The following is a 21830-nucleotide window of genomic DNA, read 5'->3' as shown; positions in this document are numbered from 1 at the left end:
TGCACTTCTGGAACCATCATCACAGTCAGTATGATATAGCCATCACCTACAAAAGTTTCCTCATGCCCCTTTATCATCCCTCCTTCTCTTCTTTTCCACCCTCTCTCCCCACTTCCAGACAACCACCGATCTGCTTTTTGTTACAATAGGTTAATCTGAATTTTCTAAAATTTTATATAAATGGAGTATGCAATATATACAGTCTTTTTCTGACTTATTTTATTCTACATAATTATTTTGAGATTCACCCAAATTACATAAACAAATAGTTCATTACTTTTTTTTTTGGCATGCCATGTGGCACGTTTCCTGACTGGGGATTGAATCCGTGCCCCCTGTAGTGGAAGCGCGGAGTCTTAACCACTGCACTGCCAGGGAATTCCCAATAGTTCATTACTTTTTTTTTTTTTCTTTAATTTGGCTGCGTTGGGTCTTCGTTGCTGCGTGCGGGCTTTCTCTAGTTGCGGCGAGCAGGGGCTACTCTTCGTTGTGCTGCGCAGGCTTCTCATTGCGGTGGCTTCTCTTGTTGTGGAGCACAAGCTCTAGGCGCGTGGGCTTCAGTAGTTGTGGCATGCGGGCTCAGTAGGTGTGGCTTGTGGGCTCTAGAGCACAGGCTCAGTGGTTGTGGTGCACAGGCTTAGTTGCTCCGCGGCATGTGGGATATCCCCGGATCAGGGCTCAAAGCTGTGTCCCCTGCATTGGCAGGCAGATTCTTAACCACTGCACCACCAGGGAAGTCCCCATTACTTTTTTCTAAAAATTATTTTTTTATACAGATTTTTATTAGTTACGCATTTTACACACATCAGTGTATACATGTCAATCCCAGTCTCCCAATTAATCACACCACCACCACCACCTCCTGCCGCTTTCCCCCTTTAGTGTCCATACGTTTGTTCTCTACATCTGTGTTTCAGTTTCTGTCCTGCAAACCGGTTCATCTGTACCATTTATCTAAGATCCACATATATGCGTTAATATATGATATTTGTTTTTCTCTTTCTGACTTACTTCACTCTGTATGACAGTCTCTAGATCCATCCACATCTCTACAAATGGTCCGATTTCGTTCCTTTTTATGGCTGAGTAATATTCCATTGTATATATGTACCACATCTTCTTTCTCCATTCGTCTGTCAGTGGGCATTTAGGTTGTTTCCAGGATATGACTATTGTAAATAGTGCTGCAGTGAACATTGGGGAGCATGTGTCTTTTTGAATTATGGTTTTCTCTGGATATATGCCCAGTAGCGGGATTGCTGGGTCATATGGTAATTCTATTTTTAGTTTTTTAAGGAACCTCCATACTGTTCTCCAAAGTGGCTGTATCAATTCACATTCCCACCAACAGTGCAAGAGGGTTCCCTTTTCTCCACACCCTCTCCAGCATTTGTTGTTTGTAGATTTTCCGATGATGGCCATTCTAACTGGTGTGAGGTGATACCTCATTGTAGTTTTGATTTGCATTTCTCTAATAATTAGTGATGTTGAGCAGCTTTTCATGTGCCTCTTGGCCATCTGTATGTCTTCTTTGGAGAAATGTCTATTTAGGTCTTCTGCCCATTTTTGGATTGGGTTGTTTGTTTCCTAATATTGAGCTGCATGAGCTGTTTATATATTTTGGAGATTAATCCTTTGTCCGCTGATTCGTTTGCAAATGTTTTCTCTCATTCTGAGGGTTTTTTTTTTTTGTCTTGTTTATGGTTTCCTTTGCTGTGCAAAAGCTTTTAAGTTTCATTAGGTCCCATTTGTTTATTTTTGTTTTTATTTCCATTACTCTAGGAGGTGGATCAAAAAAGATCTTGCTGTGACTTATGTCAAAGAGTGTTCTTCCTGTGTTTTCCTCTAAGAGTTTTATAGTGTCTGGACTTACATTTAGGTCTCTAATCCATTTGCGTTTATTTTTGTGTATGGTGTAAAGGAGCATCCTAATTTCATTCTTTTACATGTAGCTGTCCAGTTTTCCCAGCACCACTTATTGAAGAGGCTGTCTTTGCTCCATTGTATATGCTTGCCTCCTTTGTCATAAATTAGTTGACCATAGGTGCGTGGGTTTATCTCTGGGCTTTCTATCTTGTTCCATTGATCTATGTTTCAGTTTTTGTGCCAGTACCATATTGTCTTGATTACTGTAGCTTTGTAGTATAGTCCAAAGTCAGGGAGTCTGATTCCTCCAGTTCTGTTTTTTTCCCTCAAGACCACTTTGGCTATTCTGCTTTTGTGTCTCCATACAAATTTTAAGATTTTTTTTTCTAGTTCCATAAAAAATGCCATTGGTAATTTGATAGGGATTGCATTGAATCTGTAGATTGCTTTGGGTAGTATAGTCATTTTCACAATATTGATTCTTCCAATCCAAGAACATGGTATATCTCTCCATCTGTTGGTATCAACTTTAATTTCTTTCATCAGTGTCTTATAGTTTTCTGCATACAGGTCTTTTGTCTCCCTAGGTAGGTTTATTCCTAGATATTTTATTCTTTTTGTTGCAGTGGTAAATGGGAGTGTTTCCTAAATTTCTCTTTCAGATTTTTCATCATTAGTGTATAGGAATGCAGGGGATTTCTGTGCGTTAATTTTGTATCCTGCAACTTTACCAAATTGATTGATTAGCTCTAGTAGTTTTCTGGTGGCATCTTTAGGATTCTCTGTGTATAGTATCATGTCATCTGCAAACAGTGACAGTTTTACTTCTTCTTTTCCAATTTGTATTCCTTTTATTTCTTTTTCTTCTCTGATTGCCGTGGCTAGGACTTCCAAAACTATGTTGAATAATAGTGGTGAGAGTGGCTATCCTTGTCTTGTTCCTGATCTTAGAGGAAACGCTTTAAGTTTTTCACTATTGAGAATGATGTTTGCTGTGGGTTTGTCGTATATGGCCTTTATTATGTTGAGGTAGGTTCCCTCTATGCCCACTTTCTGGAGAGTTTTTATCATAAATCGGTGTTGAATTTTGTCAAAAGCTTTTTCTGCATCTATTGAGATGAGCATATGATTTTTATTCGTCAGTTTGTTAATATGGTGTATCACATTGATTGATTTGCGTATATTGAAGAATCCTTGCATCCCTGGGATAAATCCCACTTGATCATGGTGTATGATCCTTTTAATGTGTTGTTGGATTCTGTTTGCTAGTATTTTGTTGAGGACTTTTGCATCTATATTCATCAGTGATATTGGTCTGTAATTTTCTTTTTTTGTAGTATCTTTGTCTGGTTTTGGTATCAGGGTGATGGTGGCCTCGTAGAATGAGTTCGGGAGTGTTCCTTTCTCTGCAGTTTTTTGGAATAGTTTGAGAAGGATGGGTGTTAGCTCTTCTCTGAATGTTTGATAGAATTCACCTGTGAAACCATCTGGTCCTGGACCTTTGTTTGTTGGAAGATTTTTAATCACAGTTTCAATTTCATTACGTGTGTTGGTCTGTTCATGTTTTCTATTTCTTCCTGGTTCAGTCTTGGTCCCCATTACTTTTTATTGTATGGATATATCACTGTTTGTTCATCCATTAGTTTGTTGATGACATTTGGGTTGGTTCCAGTTTGGGTTATTACAAAAAAGCTGCTGTGAGCATCGTGCACAGGTCTTTGTATTGACATATACTTTTATTTCTCTGAAGTAAATATCTAGTCTTTTAAGAAACTGCCAAACTGCTTTCCAAAGATGCTGCACCATTTCACAGGCCCCCAGGAGAGTATGAGTGGTCCACTGGCTCCATATCCTTGCCAGTTCTTGGAATGACCAGGCTTTTAAAAATTTTATCTGACAGATATTTTAACAAGAAAAGACTGTCCTGGTACAATTAATTTCCCCTCTTGCAACTCTTTTGTATTTAAAATGGTGCAAAAATAATGCTTTGTGAAAAGATTTTGCCAGTTTTCTATACATTGATTTACTCTTTATTTTTGATAGTATTTGCTCACTAACACTGATTTGAAACTCAATTTATAGGAACCAAGACATTTCCTTTGTTTTGACTTACATATTTTTCTTTTTTTGTTCTAGCGGCCCCTTTGTTGCTTTATGCAAACAGACGGGACTTGCGATTGGTTGATGCTGCAAATGGCAAAGAGAATGCTACGATTGTAGTTGGAGGCTTGGAGGATGCAGCTGCGGTGGACTTTGTGTTTGGTCATGGCTTGATATACTGGAGTGATGTCAGCGAAGAAGCCATTAAACGAACAGAGTTCAACAAAACTGAGAGTGTACAGAATGTTGTTGTTTCTGGATTATTGTCCCCTGATGGGCTGGCATGTGATTGGCTTGGAGAAAAATTGTACTGGACAGATTCTGAAACTAATCGTATTGAAGTTTCTAATTTAGATGGATCTTTACGAAAAGTTTTATTTTGGCAAGAGTTGGATCAACCTAGAGCTATTGCCTTAGATCCTTCAAGTGGGTAAGTTTTGCATCATGTACAAAGGTTATTGTATCTCCTTCTCCTGGCTGTTTTCTCTCCGTTAGCATAGACACCCCTTACCTCCAAGAGAAAAGAAACATCAGACCCCAGTTTTAGATTCTTTGGGCTTCTTTGTCAAGTAGATTTGAATGTGGGAAGTTAGGTCATGTTCTGAAAGTAAGGTGTGTCTGTAAATAGTTTTGCGTTTCTAGTATCACTTATGGGATAGCCATGTTTATAGTTCTTGGTTTTTCTTCTGCATTTATTTTTTATAATTATGGGAGGATAATCAGAAGGCAGAGAAGAAGGAATAATAAATGAGTAGTATTTGATAGCTCAAGATTATATAAAAAATCTTCTGAATCTTGTACCTTTTATTATATACACAATTGTTTTGTAATGCCTAGTGTTTTTTATATTAAACTGATTTTTTTAATATGTCACTGTTGAATGAAAAATAAAAATTAGGTTATTAAATAACTCACTTTTAGTTAGCTAGACATGTATTTGCCATAAGAGTTTATTTTCTTCCTAAATATTTGTGTTTTTATTATATATATATTTTTAGTGCAGATATTCTCTACAGAACCACTGATTTTTCAGAAAGCTGTCTCTAATTTGGGCAACACAATGTATAGGGATACCATGGTATCCTATTACTTTTTTTTTTTTTTGGCTGTACCGGGTGTGGCATGTGGAACTTCCCCAACCAGGGATCAAACCCGCGCTCCCTGCAGTGCAAGCCCGGAGTCTTAACCACTGGACCACCAGGGAAGTGCACACGTTTATTTTCTAATAGAAGGGAAACTTAAAGCTATGGGCAGATCTTACTATAAAATGTGAACTGTATCCTCAGGTGCTTCTCTGTTACTGTTTCAGTCCTGCCATATACAATTCCTTGCTATTTATCTGTTGAATACAGTGTCATGCCAGAGTCTGTCATGGCTAGGTATAGATAACTAAACATGAACCTGAAATGAGTTACTGATAATTGTTTAAAATCTAAAGATAAATAACCTGTGAATAACTCTTTTAGTACTTCATTTTCTTTGACTTTCAAGTATATTGGAATGCTTTAAAACTCATTTATAGAAGGCAGTGGATTAATATTATGTAATAAATTAAAATATGGGAAAAATGAAAGGTTTATATATGCTCCTTTCTCTTGATATCAGACCCTTTTTGGTGACAAAAGTTAAAGAAGATACAATGTTATAGGAAAATGAAAAGCCTTTTCTGACTATAAAAGATAACATGGGCAATGGTGAGTGAAATTTTAGGGTGAGAGGTTCTAGAAAACACATATTATGTATACTTTATATAATATGTAAAACATGTCTTTTTAGAGGGGCATTAAGAGGTATCTGCTAAAGTCAGATGGTCTTTTAATAGAGCATCAGAAAATATTGTACTGACTCTAGTGGTAGGAGAAAGGTTTGTGTGTCCCAAGGAGGTCACAGATGTTGAATGTGTGGTAAACTCTATTGATTGAAGAATTTGCTTCTTGAGAACTTGCAAGGTATTTTTGAGAAATGGAATCTGTTTTGCCAGCCAAGTTCGTTAAGTCTTAGGGAGTGTTGAAATGTTTCTGAGGTTACTGCTTCACAGAACACACAGGGTTTTGGTGCTTTCAGTGGTTATTAGGGAGTAATACGTTGATGAAAAGTTCTTTTTTTTTTTTTTTTTCCATTTTTGACAGATTCAATCTTATAACTCTAAGGGTGATGATGGAAATTTCCCCAGATATCTGTTAAATGGTTAGTATGTTCAGAGCTCTGCTTTTTGTGTTCTTCTGGGGGAGAGGGGGAATATCTTTAAGGATTTACTATTTTATTTAAGGAGAGAAAACTTAGGAGCGAGAACTTTTCCTTTTTCAAAGCATGTTTATTTGCGTTATGTAGTATGTATGTGGAGAGGGAAAGAGTGTTAAAGGAATTACAAGGGCCACAGAACTCTTAAGGAGGATGGGTGGATAAAATAGCTAGATTATCACAATTCTGGAGTAGCATCTTATTTCTATAAGGGATAATGATTACGTGATTGTACATAGTCAAGGGAGATGAATTTATAGGCAACTATTGACTATTCAGGAGCTGATAATTTAATAAGTAAATGAATCATTCTCATTTTGTCCCCTAAAACTGAGTTTTACTTCTGGGTGGCAGGTCTGATAAGTGTCTTAGGAAGTAAGTTTGCCATGTGATTAAGAAGTATTTACATTAGCGTTTCCGTGGCTTGAATATTTACTAATATTTAAAGTTTGAATTTGCCAAAGACTCAGCTGGTAAAGGATACTGGAAGAATCAATAATAATGTGCTTTGAAGGTAGAAAGTACTGTTATTTAAGCTTCTAAGGGATGTTCAGTGAAGAATATGTATATTTTTCCTGAGGCCTAAATGGGGGTGTGGTCAAACACTCAAAGAAATGTCTTCTATTATTTTTGATGTCTGTAGTTAGTGTTGAGTGTGTTTGTGTGTGTAAATTCACTTTCCCCCCCTTTAACAGTTCTTTTAAAATTTCTTTTACTTTTTTGAAAGTTATTTTGTGGCAGATGGCTAATTTTTAAATTGTGCAACTGGAAGCAAACAGAATGCAGACAAATGGCATCATTTGGTAATTAGCATGATGAAGCGTATTTAAAATTATATTTTAAACTCATGCATTTAAAAATATATTTTATCAAACAGTTTTTCGGTATTGACCTTAGGTTTTATGTTAATGCTTTTAGTTTTAATGGAGTAGTAATTTTGGATTGAGTATATCACTTATCAAACAGAAGAGATGATTTTCAGATTTATTTTTTAGGGGAAAAATGAAGTTTGCTTTCCAGAGAAAGTACATGAAAACAGAGCTGAGGAAAAAGGTGGCTTTATCAGAGTTCCGGGATCCTGGGTTATGAGGTTCAGAAGAGCTGACTGAGCTCTCTCACAGCAGCTTATGTAAAAGGAAAGCTATTGAATGACTGGTATTGTTTGAACCCTGGGAACTGGTGCAGAAATCTGTGTGCTTTTGGATGTATGGAGTTCTTTGTGCAGTCAGTCCATTTAGCCTAGACTGAAGGAAGATTTTTATTTCCCTCCCTAAATGTGGCCTCTGTTAGTCTGAGATTTTTTTTCTTTTGAGTGACTGGCAGTGTAGAATTCTGAATAAGGAGCAGGAAAACGTGTGTATGGAAATTGTTCCAGAAATGAACAACCATAGTTATAGAAAACAGTATCCTTCCTTTATAGTGAGAGGTGGTTCCTATGTGGCTGCTCCTAATGGGGGAGCTCCTTAATCTGATCCACAGTGACTGTACTAATCTTAGTGATGCTGAGGACCTGCTGTTTCAGGTACAAATAAAGCAGTTCTAAGGGTTTTTTGGTTGTTAAGGATCTGTTCCTATTCCACATCATTTTGGATATTTTAAAAAGTTAAATTTTAGTGATTCAGTCTGAAGTGAATTCATACTGAATAGCTTTGAGTGATACGTATTTTAAAAAGTACATTTTTTATCATTGTTAAGAATAATATTAACAACACTAAAAGTTCTGCTTTAAAAATGCTTGCCGAACTAGTTCAGTGGAAAAAGAATGATTTATAATTTCCTTATCAATTATGTACGTATAATTGTCATGACTTGAGTATGTTTAAAAGTATTTAATATACTGGTATATCCCAGGTGACTAAAATAGTTCCTGCCACATAGTAAGTATTCAGTAAATATTTTTGAGTGGCTGGACTTTATATTTTCTTTTATAATTCTATTAATTATCCTTGTTAGGGACATTTGTTTTCTAAGCAAATGTAAATTTTAGTATGGTCCTGTGAATTCTAAATCACTGTGGCTTTGATTGCAGTTGTTAACTTAAAACATAATTAAGATTTTTAGTCTTTTCATTTGAAGTTTTCAAGATCATATTTTATAAAAATACACTCACTGGAGCATGTTTCATGTCACATCTTGCTCTGTTATTTACCAAGCAAGTTACTTCATTTTCTTGGACCTCAATTTCCTCATCTGTAGAATGATGAGTTCCTTTCAATTTTGACATTATTTAAGTTTTAAAAGTCAGACATTTAAAGAAAGTACTCTAATTTTTAATTTATTTTTATTTTTGGCTGTGTTGCTGTGCCCAGGCTTTCTTCTAGTTGAGGCGAGTGGGGACTACTCTTCGCTCTGGTGCGCAGCCTTCTCATTGCGGTGGCTTTTCTTGTTGCGGAGCACGGGCTCTAGGCGCGCGGGCTTCAGTAGTTGTGGCACGCAGACTCAGTAGTTGTGGCGCAGTGGCTTAGTTGCTCCGTGGCATGTGGGACCTTCCCAGACCAGGGTTCAAACCTGTGTCCCCTGCATTGGCAGGCAGATTCTGAACCACTGTGCCACCAGGGAAGCCCTAAGAAAGTACTCTAATTTTAAAAATCGTATTTTACAATTACATATTCAAGTCTAATTTAGGTATGTTACACTTAGAATTGTGTTTCTGCCGAACAGATTCTTCTTAATATTTTGTTTCTACTGCCCTTATTGCATATGTCATCACACTTTTTTAGGGTTGTTTCACCTCTAGTTTAAACCTCTTTTCTAGTTCCACTTGATGTAAACTGAAAAATATTTGAAAATGTTGAAGGATTCTTTTTGTATGAAGAATGGAAAATGTGGCCCATTACTTTTAGGCAGACTATATGTATTCAGATATGTTTGGAGTTAGGTGTTTTTGAGATTACCTAAAAATTGAGAGAGTGTGTAAGAAAAGCCACTAATCCAGGAAATCTGGTTAATAGGTTTAGCTTTACTAGCCTCTGGGATAGGAATCAAGGCCCTTGGAAGTGAAAACTTTTTTTTTTTTTAAGAATAAATAAATGTGATGAATTGGGTGATTGGGATTGACATGTATACACTGATGTGTATAAAACTGATGACCAATAAGATAAAATAAAAATAAAAATAAAAAAATAAAAAAAAAAATAAAATTCAACAATTAAAAAAAGAATAAATAAATGTGTGTATATTTATATGTATTCTTAAATGTTAGTGTTGGTCTTTCCTCTTACAAACATCTTAACCCTCATCCAATTTTTAATTCTTTATATCTAGTGATATACATCACATCTCAAATTGAGTTTTGATTATGTGGTCTGATATTTTTATGTTCTGTATCTCCAAGGCCCACTTTTATTGCAGGAATGTTGAAAGGGAGTATTTGCAGTATGACCTAGCCCAGTCTCTTAATAGCTTTCTTTGCTAAAAGCTATCCTTGCTTGCAGCATTGACCTTTTAATTTATCCTTAACAAGGAGAACAATGAAATTTTATGTGAGTAAAGAATAGGATACCTTTAACTGAGTTCTCTGCATTTTGGAGATCTTACATACCCTTGCTGTATTCCAGTATGATTGGCTCTTTAGAAATTATAGCAAATTAGTTTGATTGCTCCTGGTATTTCTGTCATTGAACCTTTAAGATTTTGGAAGGAGGAGTCTGTGATAGCTAATTTGTGAAGTAGGAATAAAATGATTGTCTTGAGTATTTTATTTTTTTGCAGCATTCGATATTGATACCATATTCCTTTTAGAAATTTTCTCTTAAGGCTTTCTCATTTTCATACTGTTGGTTTTCCTACCACTTGGACCACCCTTTTCCTTTCTTTATTAACTCTTTAAGCTTAAAATGCATCATTTTCTATATTCTTTTCCTAGGATCATATCCATTTCCATAGTTTTTGCACAGAAGCAGATAGCCAGTTATCCATGAAGCTCCATATCCTGAAGCACTGGTTCTGAGTATGAAATATCTTTCTCTGAACTCTCAGTAACTTACATTTTTAAAAGTGTCCTGGTCAATTGGGGAAGCCTGTTTCCTGCCCATTAAATCCTGGGACTGGTAGGGAATTTTAAGGAACTTCTAGCTAAATGCCTTCACTTGTTGGCTGAAGAAACTTAGGCCTTTGGCTACAATAAGAGAAAGTCAGATTCTTGTTTGAGATTTTCCAGTTCCACGTTCAGTGCTTTTTTCATCACGAAAGGTATCTTGCTGAAGCCATGTTTTTTTGCACATTTAATTACTTTAAAAATGCAACATGGTAGCTTTATTTAAAGGAGGATTTTTATAAATTCTCTGTTTTTAGATTTACTCACTGTACTAATTTCTTATTTTACTATATTTTTTTGCATCCCACTTAATCCATTTGTGTTCAGCTTCCTTCTGCTTGCAGTATGTTCTTTAATATTCCTTTCAGCAGAGGTCTGTTGATGGTAAACTCTTGATCTTTGTCGAAAATGTATTTATTTTGTCCTCATTCTTGGAATGATAATTATTTGATATAGAATTCTTTGTGATAGTTACTTGCACTCAGTACTTCGAGGGTATTGACTTTAATTGTTGCTCTGAGAAGTCTGCTGTTTCTAATAATTGTTGCTTGGCAAGTAATTTATTATTTTTTTTCTGGTTGCTTAAAAGCAGCCCTTAAACATCCCTTAATTAAAAAAAATATTATATTTATTTGCCTTATTTATTTATTTTTTTTGGCTGTGTCGGGTCTTAGCTGTGGCGCATGGGATCTTTGTTGAGGCAAGCCGGATCCTTTTCGTTATGGCGCACAGTCTGCTTGGACTTCTTTCTAGTTGCGGCGCCCAGGCTCCTCTCTAGTTGTGGCGTGTGGGTTTTCTCTCTCAAGTTGTGGCACGTGGGCTCCAGGGCGTGTGGGCTGTGTAGTTGTGGCGCACAGGCTTAGTTGCCCCGCAGCATGTGGGATATTAGTTCCCTGACCAGGAATCGAACCCATGTCCCCTTTATTGGAAGGTGGATTCTTTACCGCTGGACCACCAGGGGAGTCCCTAAACATCTCTTAATTTTTTTTTTTTTAATTAATTTATTTTTGGCTGCGTTTGGGTCTTTGCTGCTACACGTGGGCCTTCTTTCATTGAGGTGAGCGGGCTCATTGCGGTGGCTCCTCCTGTTGGGGAGCACGGACTCCAGGCGGGCGGGCCTCAGCACTCGTGGCTCACGGGCTCTAGAGTGCAGGCCCAGCAATCGTGGCGCATGGGCCCAGCCGCTCCGCGGCATGCGGGATCCTCCCGGACCAGGGCCCGAACCCATGTCCCCTGCACTGGCAGGCGGATTCCCAACCACTGCACCACCAGGAAAGCCCAATTTTTAAAAAATTAATTAATTAATTTTTTATTTATTTTATGTTTGGCTGCATTGGGTCTTCCTTGCTGTGCGTGGGCTTTCTCTAGTTGCGGCGAGTGGGGGCTACTCTTTGTTGTGGTGCGCGGGCTTCTCATTGCGGTGACTTCCCTTGTTGCAGAGCACAGGCTCTAGGCGCACAGGCTTCAGTAGCTGTAGCATGTGCGCTCAGTAGTTGTGGCTCACGGGCTCTAGAGTGCAAGCTCAGTAGTTGTGGTGCACGGGCTTAGTTGCTCTGCGGCATGTGGGATCTTCCCAGACCAGGTCTCAAACCCGTGTCCGTCCCCTGCATTGGCAGGCGGATTCTTAACCACTGTGCCACCAAGGAAGCCCCATCCCTTAATTTTTGATATTTTGCAGCTTTGTTCACTTTGTGTCTAGATGTGGCTATGTTTTTATTTATCCTGCTTAGAACTCTTGTTTCTAGAATGTAATCATTATTATTTATTAATTCTAGAAAATTATTATCCATTATTTTCTTACTTACCCTTCATTCTCTTTAGTTGCCTCTGGATCTCCTGTTTGATGTATGTGGACCATGTGATTTTCTGCTCCTTGCCTCTTAATCTTGCTTTCATATCTTCTGTCTATCTCTTGAGGCCACTTTCTGGTTAGTTTTTGTACATGCCTTCCAGATAATTAATTCTTTCTTCAGCTGTGCCTAATTTTACAGTTTGAGTCAGTTGATTTTTTAATATCAGCAGTTGTATTTTGCTTTTCTATAAGTTCTTTGTGCCCCTCATTTAAAAGACTTATTATGAGAAAATGTCAGCCTACATGAAAGTAGAGAAAATAGTGTTATCAGTAATATTAGACTTATAAAAAAGTTACAAAAATAGTGTATAGTTCTTGTATAACCTTTACCTAGCTTCCCCTAATATTATATTTTATGTAATCATAGAATAGTTATACCTTAGATCAGGAAATTAATGTTGATACAGTACTGTAGACCATATTTGAATTTCTCCAGTTTTCCCCCTAGAATCCTTTTTGTGGACTAGGATCCCATGTCGCATTTAGTTGTTATTTCCTTAGCCTTTTCTAATCTGGACATTTAACCAGTCTTTGTCTTTGTAACTGTGACTTTTTGAAGATTACTGGCCATTTTGTAGAATGTCCCTCATTTAGGATTTGTTTGATGTTTTCTTGTGATTGGTTATACATTTTTGGCATGGCAGAGGTCGTGTTGTGCTCTTCTCTGGGCTTCATATCAGCAGGTGCATGATGTAGATACTGGCGATGTAACATTTGATCACTTGCTTATGGTGTTGTCTGTTAGGTTTATTTATTTATTTATTTTTTTGTATTTACTTTTTCCCCCCTTGTAATAAATATTTGAAGCTATGCAGTTATCCTGTTTATCGTACTTTTCAGCATTTTTTGATGGTTTTTGCCTGCAACAATTATTACTGTGGTGTTTGCCAAATGGTGATATTTCTAGTCCCATTGTTCCTGTTACATGCATTCTCAGTTAGAATTCCATCTTAAGGAAGAGCTTTCCTGTCTTTACTATTTATTCATTTATCCAATTATTTATACTAGTATGGACTTGGGCATTTATTTATTCTATAGGTTATAATCCATTAGTGTCATTTATTTCTTGCGTAGGGTTGTCCCAGGTTTTGCCATTGGGCGTTCCTTCAAGTTTGCTCCTGTGTCCTTTTGACAGGCCCTCATTATTTTTTAAACCCTTTTTTTTTTTTTACTATCTGCATAGCACAAGATGTTCCAGATTCAACTTGTCCTTCTCCTTCACCCTTAGAATCAACCGTTTCTCCAAGGGGCTCTGTTCTCCTTTGATTGGAAAATGGTACTGAGAAATTATGATCTGGAAGCTCGGTGTGTTCATACTGGATTTTCATTGCTTTTAAGTCCTCTCAGTGGACAGAGTTAAGAAATACATGTATGTATATACATACACCTAGTTCTGTGTGTTTCTATTTGTATCTATATATTTAAAAAAAGGGTTCGTGTTGATAGCTCCAATTCCAATCCACTGCTTACAGAATTGTGTTATAGTCTTCTTCCCCCACACCATTTGTTTGGTAGGTTATTTTTCCAGTCTTTGATAGTGAGAAACCTGGTTCTCATTATCCACAATGTATTTTCTTATTTGCTCAATCCTAGTATACAAGAATTTGAGAATTGCTAACCTCTACTCTTGTGAGAAACAAATTTATTATCTAGAATACACTACTATGAAAATACTGTCAGTAGAGTCAAAATACTGTTTTCCAAATTTATTTAGGTACTTTCTTTTCTTTCCCACCCAATGCAGTGTGGCATTTGTAATATATTTATTACTGTTTGTGTTCCACTTTGAATCCCCCCCGCCAATATCCTGGTTGATTTTAATTATCAATTTATTTTGGGGTTATGTGAAATAATTACCATGTTTCTAAGAGTTAGAAATAACACGAAAAGCTTTACTCAGAGTAGTGTCCGTCCTCCCTGTCCTTCTACCATGGTCCCATTTTCACTTTCTTTCCAACTTGTTCCCATTTGTCCTCTAGGATATCTTATTATCATTTATTTCTGGTTTTATCTTCTTGGAATTCTTTTTTGCGCAAATGAGCTGATACATATAAATTTTCTTATTATATTCCCTTTTGTTCTTACATGAAAGAAATACTAAAGACTTTTTTTGCACTTTCTTTTTTAACTTAATAGTATATCCTGAATGTCACTTCGTATCATTTCATAGAGCTCTTCCTCATTCTTTTTTTTTGATACTGCCTAGTATTCCATTGTGCAAATACAGCATAGCTTATTCAGCTACTCTCCTGTGTTCAGAAATTTAGGCTGTTTTGTTAGCTGAGGTGTTCTAAAGCAAATCACACAGTGACATCTCACTTTATGTTGCATCTCTGAAAAATAGACATTTTTCTCCATAACCGCAGTACCATTGTCTTCCACACACCCCAAATGCACAAGTCTTTAATATTATAGTTTACTTATTCCATATTCTGATATCTTTCATAGCCTCAGAAATGCTGTTTTATAGTTGGCGTGTTTGAATTAGGATTTAAAACAAGGTTCATAAGTTGTATTTGATTATGTCTCTTTAAGTTTCTCTAGAACAGTCCCCCCCATCTTTTTATTCCTCTCAGTCTCTTGACTTATTGAAATGATTCTACAGTCGTCTTGTAGAATGTTCCAGATTTTGTTTTGTTTTGTTTTGGTTTTTTTGCGGTATGCAGGCCTCTCACTGTCGCGGCCTCTCCCGTTGTGGAGCACAGGCTCTGGATGCGCAGGCCCAGTGGCCATGGCTCACGGGCCCGGCCGCTCTGCGGCACGTGGGATCCTTCTGGACCGGGGCACGAACCCGCGTCCCCTGCATCGGCAGGCAGACTCTCAACTACTGTGCCACCAGGGAAGCCCATAGATTTTGGGTTTTTTAAGAGTTATTTGGATGTTTGACTTATTTTTATTCCTTTACATTTCTTTCTATCTATCTATCTATTTTTGTCTGAGTTGGGTCTTTGTTGCTGTGCGTGGGCTTTCTCTAGTTGTGGCGAGCAGGGGCTACTTTTCGTTGCGGTGCACGGGCTTCTCATTGCAGTGGCTTCTCATGTTGCGGAGCATGGGCTCTAGGTGTGCGGGCTCAGTAGTTGTGGCTCACGGGCTCTAGAGCGCAGGCTCAGTAGTTGTGGCGCATGGGCTTAGTTGCTCCACGGCATGTGGAATCTTCCCGGACCAGGGCTTGAACCCGTGTCCCCTGTGTTGGTAGGCAGAATCTTAAGCACTGCGCCACCAGGAAAGCCCTCCTTTACATTTCTTGTAAAATTAAAATTTATGATAGGAGGCTTTGTTTGCAACGAATTCAGTGTTTTGGCATAAATGCTTCATGGGTAGTATTGAGTACTTTGTATTCATCACATCAGAAATGTTTTGTCCTACTTACAGTGATGCTAATATTCAGTAGAATCAGATGATGAAAGTTAATATTCGTATTATAATATTGAGCTTTTCCTCTTATATCCTTCATGCAATCTGTGAGATGATCCTTTTGTACCATGCCAATATCCAGTTCCTCATCTGTTGATTGTTTTAACATCCACTGAGTATCAGTTCTTGTATTGTTGTGTTAGGGATGTCTGTTACTGTTTTATGATGTCTTGTCCCATGTATTTTAGTTTATTTTTTATGTGTTTTAATCATTTAAATTACTTATAAATGTCTATCATATTGTTCACTTGTCTGAAGTTCTTAGAAATCCACTTCTGTTCTTTGCTATATTTGCTGATTCTTCAGGTGAACCGTTTCCTTAGGTGTTTTAGAGTTCTGAGTTGTGAGCTGATCTTCATAGGGGTTGTCTATGAGAATTCTGAGTGGCTTCTTGGCGGAGCAGCGGGGGGCGCGCGTATTACTCCAGAGAGGTTTGTTTTTGCCAAGCACCCTAGAGGTGTTTCCAGGGACTGCTTTATTTTTAAACTGAAGTATAGCTTACATGTACTAAAATGAACAGATTTTCAGTGCAGTTTTGACATGTGTATATACCTATGTTATCACCGTGTTCAAGCAGAGAACATTTTTTCTATTTAATTTTTGGAATTTGGAGTTCCTGTACAACGTAGATAGAATAAATTCAAACTCTAAACCTATGTGAGGGCATCTTGTGATTACAAAGTCTTTGGTGATTTTTCCCACATTTTCAGAGCCTAGGCCAAGACAGAAAATTTCTTTGCCTCCTTCTACCAATGGCAGATTTTTTTACTTCCTTGTTCCCCAAGGGTCTGTGCTTTGTGCAAAAATCTTCTAACCCAGTGCTTCTTGTGTGTCAGGGCCTTGTCTTTTTCCCTGCTTTGCCACTGAAACAGAAGTTCCTCAGTTTCTGAGACGAGAATAACCTGCAGGGTGGCTGTAGCATCAAGCGTGTGCTGCTTTTTATTTCCCTATTAATTTTTGGCTCTCTAAGAGATTTCCCCTACTTTCATACCTTAGTTGTACATTTAAAGGAGTGTTTATGTATTTTTATTTTGTGTATATATGTGTATCAGTCTGTTTGGGCTGCTATTACAATACGCCACAGACTGAGTAGTTTATAACGATAGAAATTTTATTGCTTGTCAGCAGCGGTCCCCAACCTTTTTGGCACCAGGGACCGGTTTCTTGGAAGACAGTTTTTCCACGGGGGGTGAGGGGATGGCTCAGGCGGTAATGCGGGTGATGGGGAGCAGCAGATGCAGCTTCGCTCACTCCCCTGCCGCTTGCCTCCTGCTGTGTGGCCGGGTTCCTAAAAGGCTGTGGACCGGTAGTGGTCTGTGGCCCAGGGGTTGGGGACCCCTGGTGTACAGTTCCGGAGGCTGGGAGGTCCAAGATCAAGGCACCAGCTTGGTCCACTTCTGGTGGGGGCCCTCTTCCTGGTTCATGCACCTTCTTTCTGTGTCCTTATGTGGTGGAAGGGCCTAGGGGTCTTTCTGGAGCCTCTTGTATAAGGCACTAATTCCATTCATGACAGCTCTGCCCTTATGCCTAAGCACCTCCCAGAGGCCTCACATTCTAATACTATCATTTTTGAGGATTTCAGTACAGGAATTTTGAGGACCATAGCAATGTATAAATCAAGTAAAAAGACTTACCAGTGGTTCTAGGTGTTCTAGGTGTTTTATAACAGGAGGGTTTTCTGGTTATGCTGTTATCAAATTACCAGAAATAGAAATTCTAACTTTTATGTTTTTAAATATTACCTTTTCTTATTGTGGATATATGTGCATGATAGTTGGGCATTATTCATACTTACTAATATGTGTACTAATGACTTCTTTTAATTATAAGTAGGATTATATAAATAACTTCAAGGATCATGAAGTGGTTTATGACCTGGTATAGATCTGGTTCAGTTAGATTTATGACTCAATTCTAAATGTTGTCTTAATTAGTCACCTTTGAATGTAATACATCTTGTAAAGGGTGAAAATGTATCCCTTTTGTTTAACTTTATTGAAACTGACCATTTCTGAGTATTTTTGTTAGGGGAAGCTGGATTCAAATTAAGTATACATACTAGATTAGGAGTCTGTAAATATTTTGGAAAATATATTATTTTTTCCTTACCTAATCATAGAAATTATATGCTTGGGATTGTAATAAATTTGTGTAAAATGGCTGATATCTAGTCTGATTGACAGTTGAGATATTTTTACTTTATTGGCATAAGAAATTTTGATGTCTTGAAAACTCACTGTTTTCTTTGCTTACTTTAATTACTTCCTAATTAAAATGAAGCCTATCTTCTACCCTTTACTCCATTTAAAAATTATTTTCCAGAAAGCGTTGCAAATGGATATCATGCCAGATACAGCAATAAAATTACATTTGTGTGGAAACTAGTGAACAGCATATAGCAGCCTGGCAATGGTTTTCATAATTTTTGATGAATAGCAGATGTGCACACTCTGGCAAAGCGGAGCTGTAACCACATGTATTTAATTCTTCAGTATCAAGTAGATATGTTTATATTCTCTTAATTCAAAGCCCAGATAGAACCCAGAGCCAAAATAAATTAGAGGCCAAACAGACTACATAATTGGAGAGTTAGCAATAATTGTTGCTGAAGAGAGATTTCTCTTATGTGAGCCTGTAACGTGGCTTTTGAGAAGCCATAGGAGGTATTTATCAAACACTCTTGCATTTCCTAAAGGATACTTTAGGTATCCTTTTGGCTTTTAAATATGCTGATAAAAAGTGTTTGTAGAATATATTACACAACTAGTTGAATTTAGCAACTTTATTGTTAAGTGCTTTTAGGTAACCATAGGTTACTAAGCTAGGTTAACTGCCCAAACAAAAACAAAACAACCAAGCCAAACCAAACTGACGCCTTAATATGTGTACCCCAGTTATTTTTTATTTTTGGAAAGAGTCCAGAATAAAATGATGTAGTCAAGGAGTTCACCTCATAGTCTTAATTTTTAGGCAGCTGGGTTAAGGGGGGGAGGTTTTCAGGCCTCAGTGTCAAATACTCTTTTCTTCATTTTAATAATAGAAAATGTTTATGTGATATCCTAGCAGATAATCTGGAGAATTTTTTTTTCCTCTTTTTTCTCTGCATTCTGAAGTCTCTATTCTGTTGGTAGTCTTGATGTTCTCCATCCTACTAGTTGATCTTTAAATAAAACGTTTACATCTTTCTCTTATTGGCTGGTGCCTATCCCCCCGCCCCTTTAAGGAGTAACTGTCTTAAAAGGAGTAGCCCTTAAATATTGTTGTTTGTTAAATATAACACCTTAGTTTGTCATTCAGGCTTTTAGCAGGTGCCCTTTACCATATCATCCTGATTTTTTCATATTCTCTTATGCAACTTAACAGTGAGAGCCAGAGTCTGTATGTATGCTATATATTTTAGGGCTGGAAATGACCTTCCCTCACCTCCCCAATGCAGATATAACTCTTGATGACTTATTGACATTCATTGCCCCATGATGCTTCTTGTTGGCAGCTCTTCCCCAGCTGTGTAAAGTTTCTGGAAGTTTTGAAGTCATAGAATCATCTTGAAAAATGACAAACTTCTAAAGGATTCAGTTTTGCTTTAAATTATGTACTATAATAGATTAATGGGAAAAATTATAAAGTTAAAAAAGTTAACTGGGAATTTTAAAATCTCTTTTGTAAACTTAGAATTTTTCTCTTTCTGATGCATAGACTGAACCTTAACTTTCTTCCAGTACCTAGAGTAGTAGAGTCTCTTGTATTTATAGAGATATTGTGTATTTGTGCCATGTCTGGATTACATATGAGGGCAGAGCATGCTAGTCTTGTCTTGCACTGCACTTTTACTAAGGGATGTAAATTGATATTCATTTGACAGTGTTAAAATGTTGTAATTCAACTTTTTCCCCTCACCTGACCCAAATAAAGCTCTTACGTAATCAAACTCAAAATACAGAGTAAATCCTCTGTATCTGCTTTGGATATGGAGGATACTTTGATTTTGGAGGACAAATACCAGTGGATGTTCTTTTTCTCCTCTCTCCATGGTTTTTCTCCTCCCCTCATGTTGAATGATGATTTTGGGTTTGCAGAAGTGGAATTCCCAGTGATGAGATCAGCTGCCATAGTTGTCCAACATCACACACATATCTGTACAAGGGTCCTGAGCGGGGTTCAGTAGCTTCCGTTCCGTTTGAATCAGCTTCAGGGCTTCATCCCCGAGTGCTATGAATGCTCCTCTCCTGGCTCTCTAGGGCCCATTGCCATTTTTTTCCGCACTCTCTAGAAAAGGACAAAGTCTCATAAAGCAGGTTCTGAGCCTGAAACATAGGAAAGACTATAGTGTGACCGTTGTGGAGAAGACCCAAGCAGAGAGCCTCATTCTGCTGAACGGTCATTGCATTGACTGGAGACATTTTAGGAATAACATTTACTGTAATCTCTTTCAGTCTCTCTTTCTTATTCCTTCCTTTGGGCATGTAATTTAGCTGCCTTTGGGGAGCCCATGTGCCACAACTGCTGAAGCCTGCGTGCCCTAGAGCCCGTGCTCCTCAACAAGAGAAGCCACTGCAGTGAGAAGCCCCGCAGTGCAACGAAGAGTAGCCCCTGCTCACCACAGCTAGAGAAAGCCGGCACGCAGCAATGAAGACCCAGCGCAGCCAAAAATAAATAAAATTTTAAAAAAGAATAAGAAAAAGAGAAAAGTTTTTTGTTTGACATTCGTTCATTCCTTCTCTAATACTTTTTTTTTTTTTAAATGTAGATCTGAGTTTCTTACCCGTATCATTTTCCTTCTCTCTGAAAAACTTCGTTTCTTGCAGAGCAGGTCTATAGGCAATAAATCCCCTCAATTTTTGTTTTTCTGAGAAAGTCTTTATTTCCCCTTCACTTTTGAAGGATAATTTTGCAGGTTACAGAATTCTAGATTGGCAGGTTTTTCCCTTTCAACTCTTTTAAGTATTTCACCTTTCCTGCTTGCTGTTCTCTGAGCTGCTTAGATTTGTGGTTTGGTATCTGAAACTAATTTGGGAAAATTCTAAGTTATTAGAATATTCTTCAGATTAGAATATGCTTCAAATAGTTCTTTCTCTTTTTCTTTGCCTTCTGGGATTCCCATTATGCATATGATATACCTTTTGTAGTTGTCCCACAGTTCTTTGATATTGTGCTCTTCCCCCCCCCCCAATCTTTTTTCTCTTTGCTGTTTAGTTTGGAAATTTCTGTGGACATTTTATAAATGCAGAGATTCTTTCCTCAGCTGTGTCCAGTCTCCTAATGAGTCCATTAAAGGCATTCATTTCTGTTATAGTGTTTTTGATTTCCAGCACTTCTTTTTGTTTCTTTCTTAGAATCTTTCTGGTTATATTATCCGTGTATTCTTGCATGTTGCCTGTTTTTTCCGTTTGAGTCCTTAGCATATTAATCATGGTTGTTTTAAGTTCCTGATCTCATAATTCCAACATTCTGGCCATATCTGAGTCTGGTTCTGATGCTTGCTCTGTCTCTTCAAACTTTTTTTCCTTTTTTTCCTTTTAGTAAGCCTTGTTAGTAAAAGCCTAACTTTTTTTCCTTTAGTAATTTTTTTGTTGGAAGCTGAACATTATGTAGTGGGCAAAAGGGACTGCAGTAAATAGGCCTTTAGTAATGTGCTGGAAGAGGGGATATGTTCTGTAGTTCTATGAGTAGGTCTCAGTCTTTTAGTGAGTCTTCTAGTTCCTGGGCTGGGAGCTTCACAAATGTGTCTGTTTTTTTCATCCCCTTAGGTGGGGCAGGATAGCTAGAGGGGACTGGAGTTGGGTATTTCCCTCCCTCAGGTCTGATAAAAGCCCAATAGGTTAGGGTAAAATAGTTTCTCTTGAGGGCAGGGCAGGCCTTGTTAAGAAGAATAGAATACTCTGATTTTATTCAGAGTATTCTGTTAGTTCAAACTATTCTATAGTTAAAAAATTATTACTTTTTCCTTCCCATTGCTGGAAGCATGAGGGGATTTTTCTTTGATCTTCACAGTGAGGACCTGGTAGAGTTACTGGAGGGAGAATTCAGGCAAGTGTGAGGGCCACCTCATGACTGGTTCTCTCTGGAGTTTTTAACTTTCAGATTTATTTACACTAAGTCTCTAGCAATTCATCAGTTACAGTTTAGATTTTACTACCCTGCTACTGGTTCCCACATAGTTTACTCCTCTGGTAAATTATGATTCTCTGTATCTGCCTGTCTGTCTCTCCAGTGTTTGGATCAGCAGTTTGCTCTGTGACCCAACTCTCTGATGGATCTAAGAAGAATTGTTGATATTTTTCAGTTCAGGTTTCTGCTTGTTAGGATGGAGTGATGGTTTCT

General features: G+C 37.6%; 1 protein-coding gene across 3 annotated transcripts in view; it reads left to right on the top strand.

Annotated features, from left to right (window-relative positions):
- LRP6 (LDL receptor related protein 6) overlaps positions 1-21830 on the top strand; it is a 172928-nt gene that overhangs the window by 16159 nt on the left and 134939 nt on the right. For 2 of the 3 annotated variants that reach the window (XM_067695712.1, XM_067695711.1), the window contains exon 2: positions 4003-4396. The exons of the other annotated variant lie outside the window; for it this stretch is intronic. In XM_067695712.1, coding sequence (XP_067551813.1) covers positions 4003-4396 — 394 coding nt within the window. The remainder of the gene's footprint in view (positions 1-4002; positions 4397-21830) is intronic. 3 annotated transcript variants of the gene reach the window in all.

The sequence above is a fragment of the Pseudorca crassidens genome, chromosome 11 (assembly GCF_039906515.1).
Source record: "Pseudorca crassidens isolate mPseCra1 chromosome 11, mPseCra1.hap1, whole genome shotgun sequence".
Lineage (NCBI taxonomy): Eukaryota > Metazoa > Chordata > Mammalia > Artiodactyla > Delphinidae > Pseudorca > Pseudorca crassidens.
Note: the sequence above shows the minus strand (reverse complement) of the source record. Positions and strands in the feature narration are given on the sequence as shown.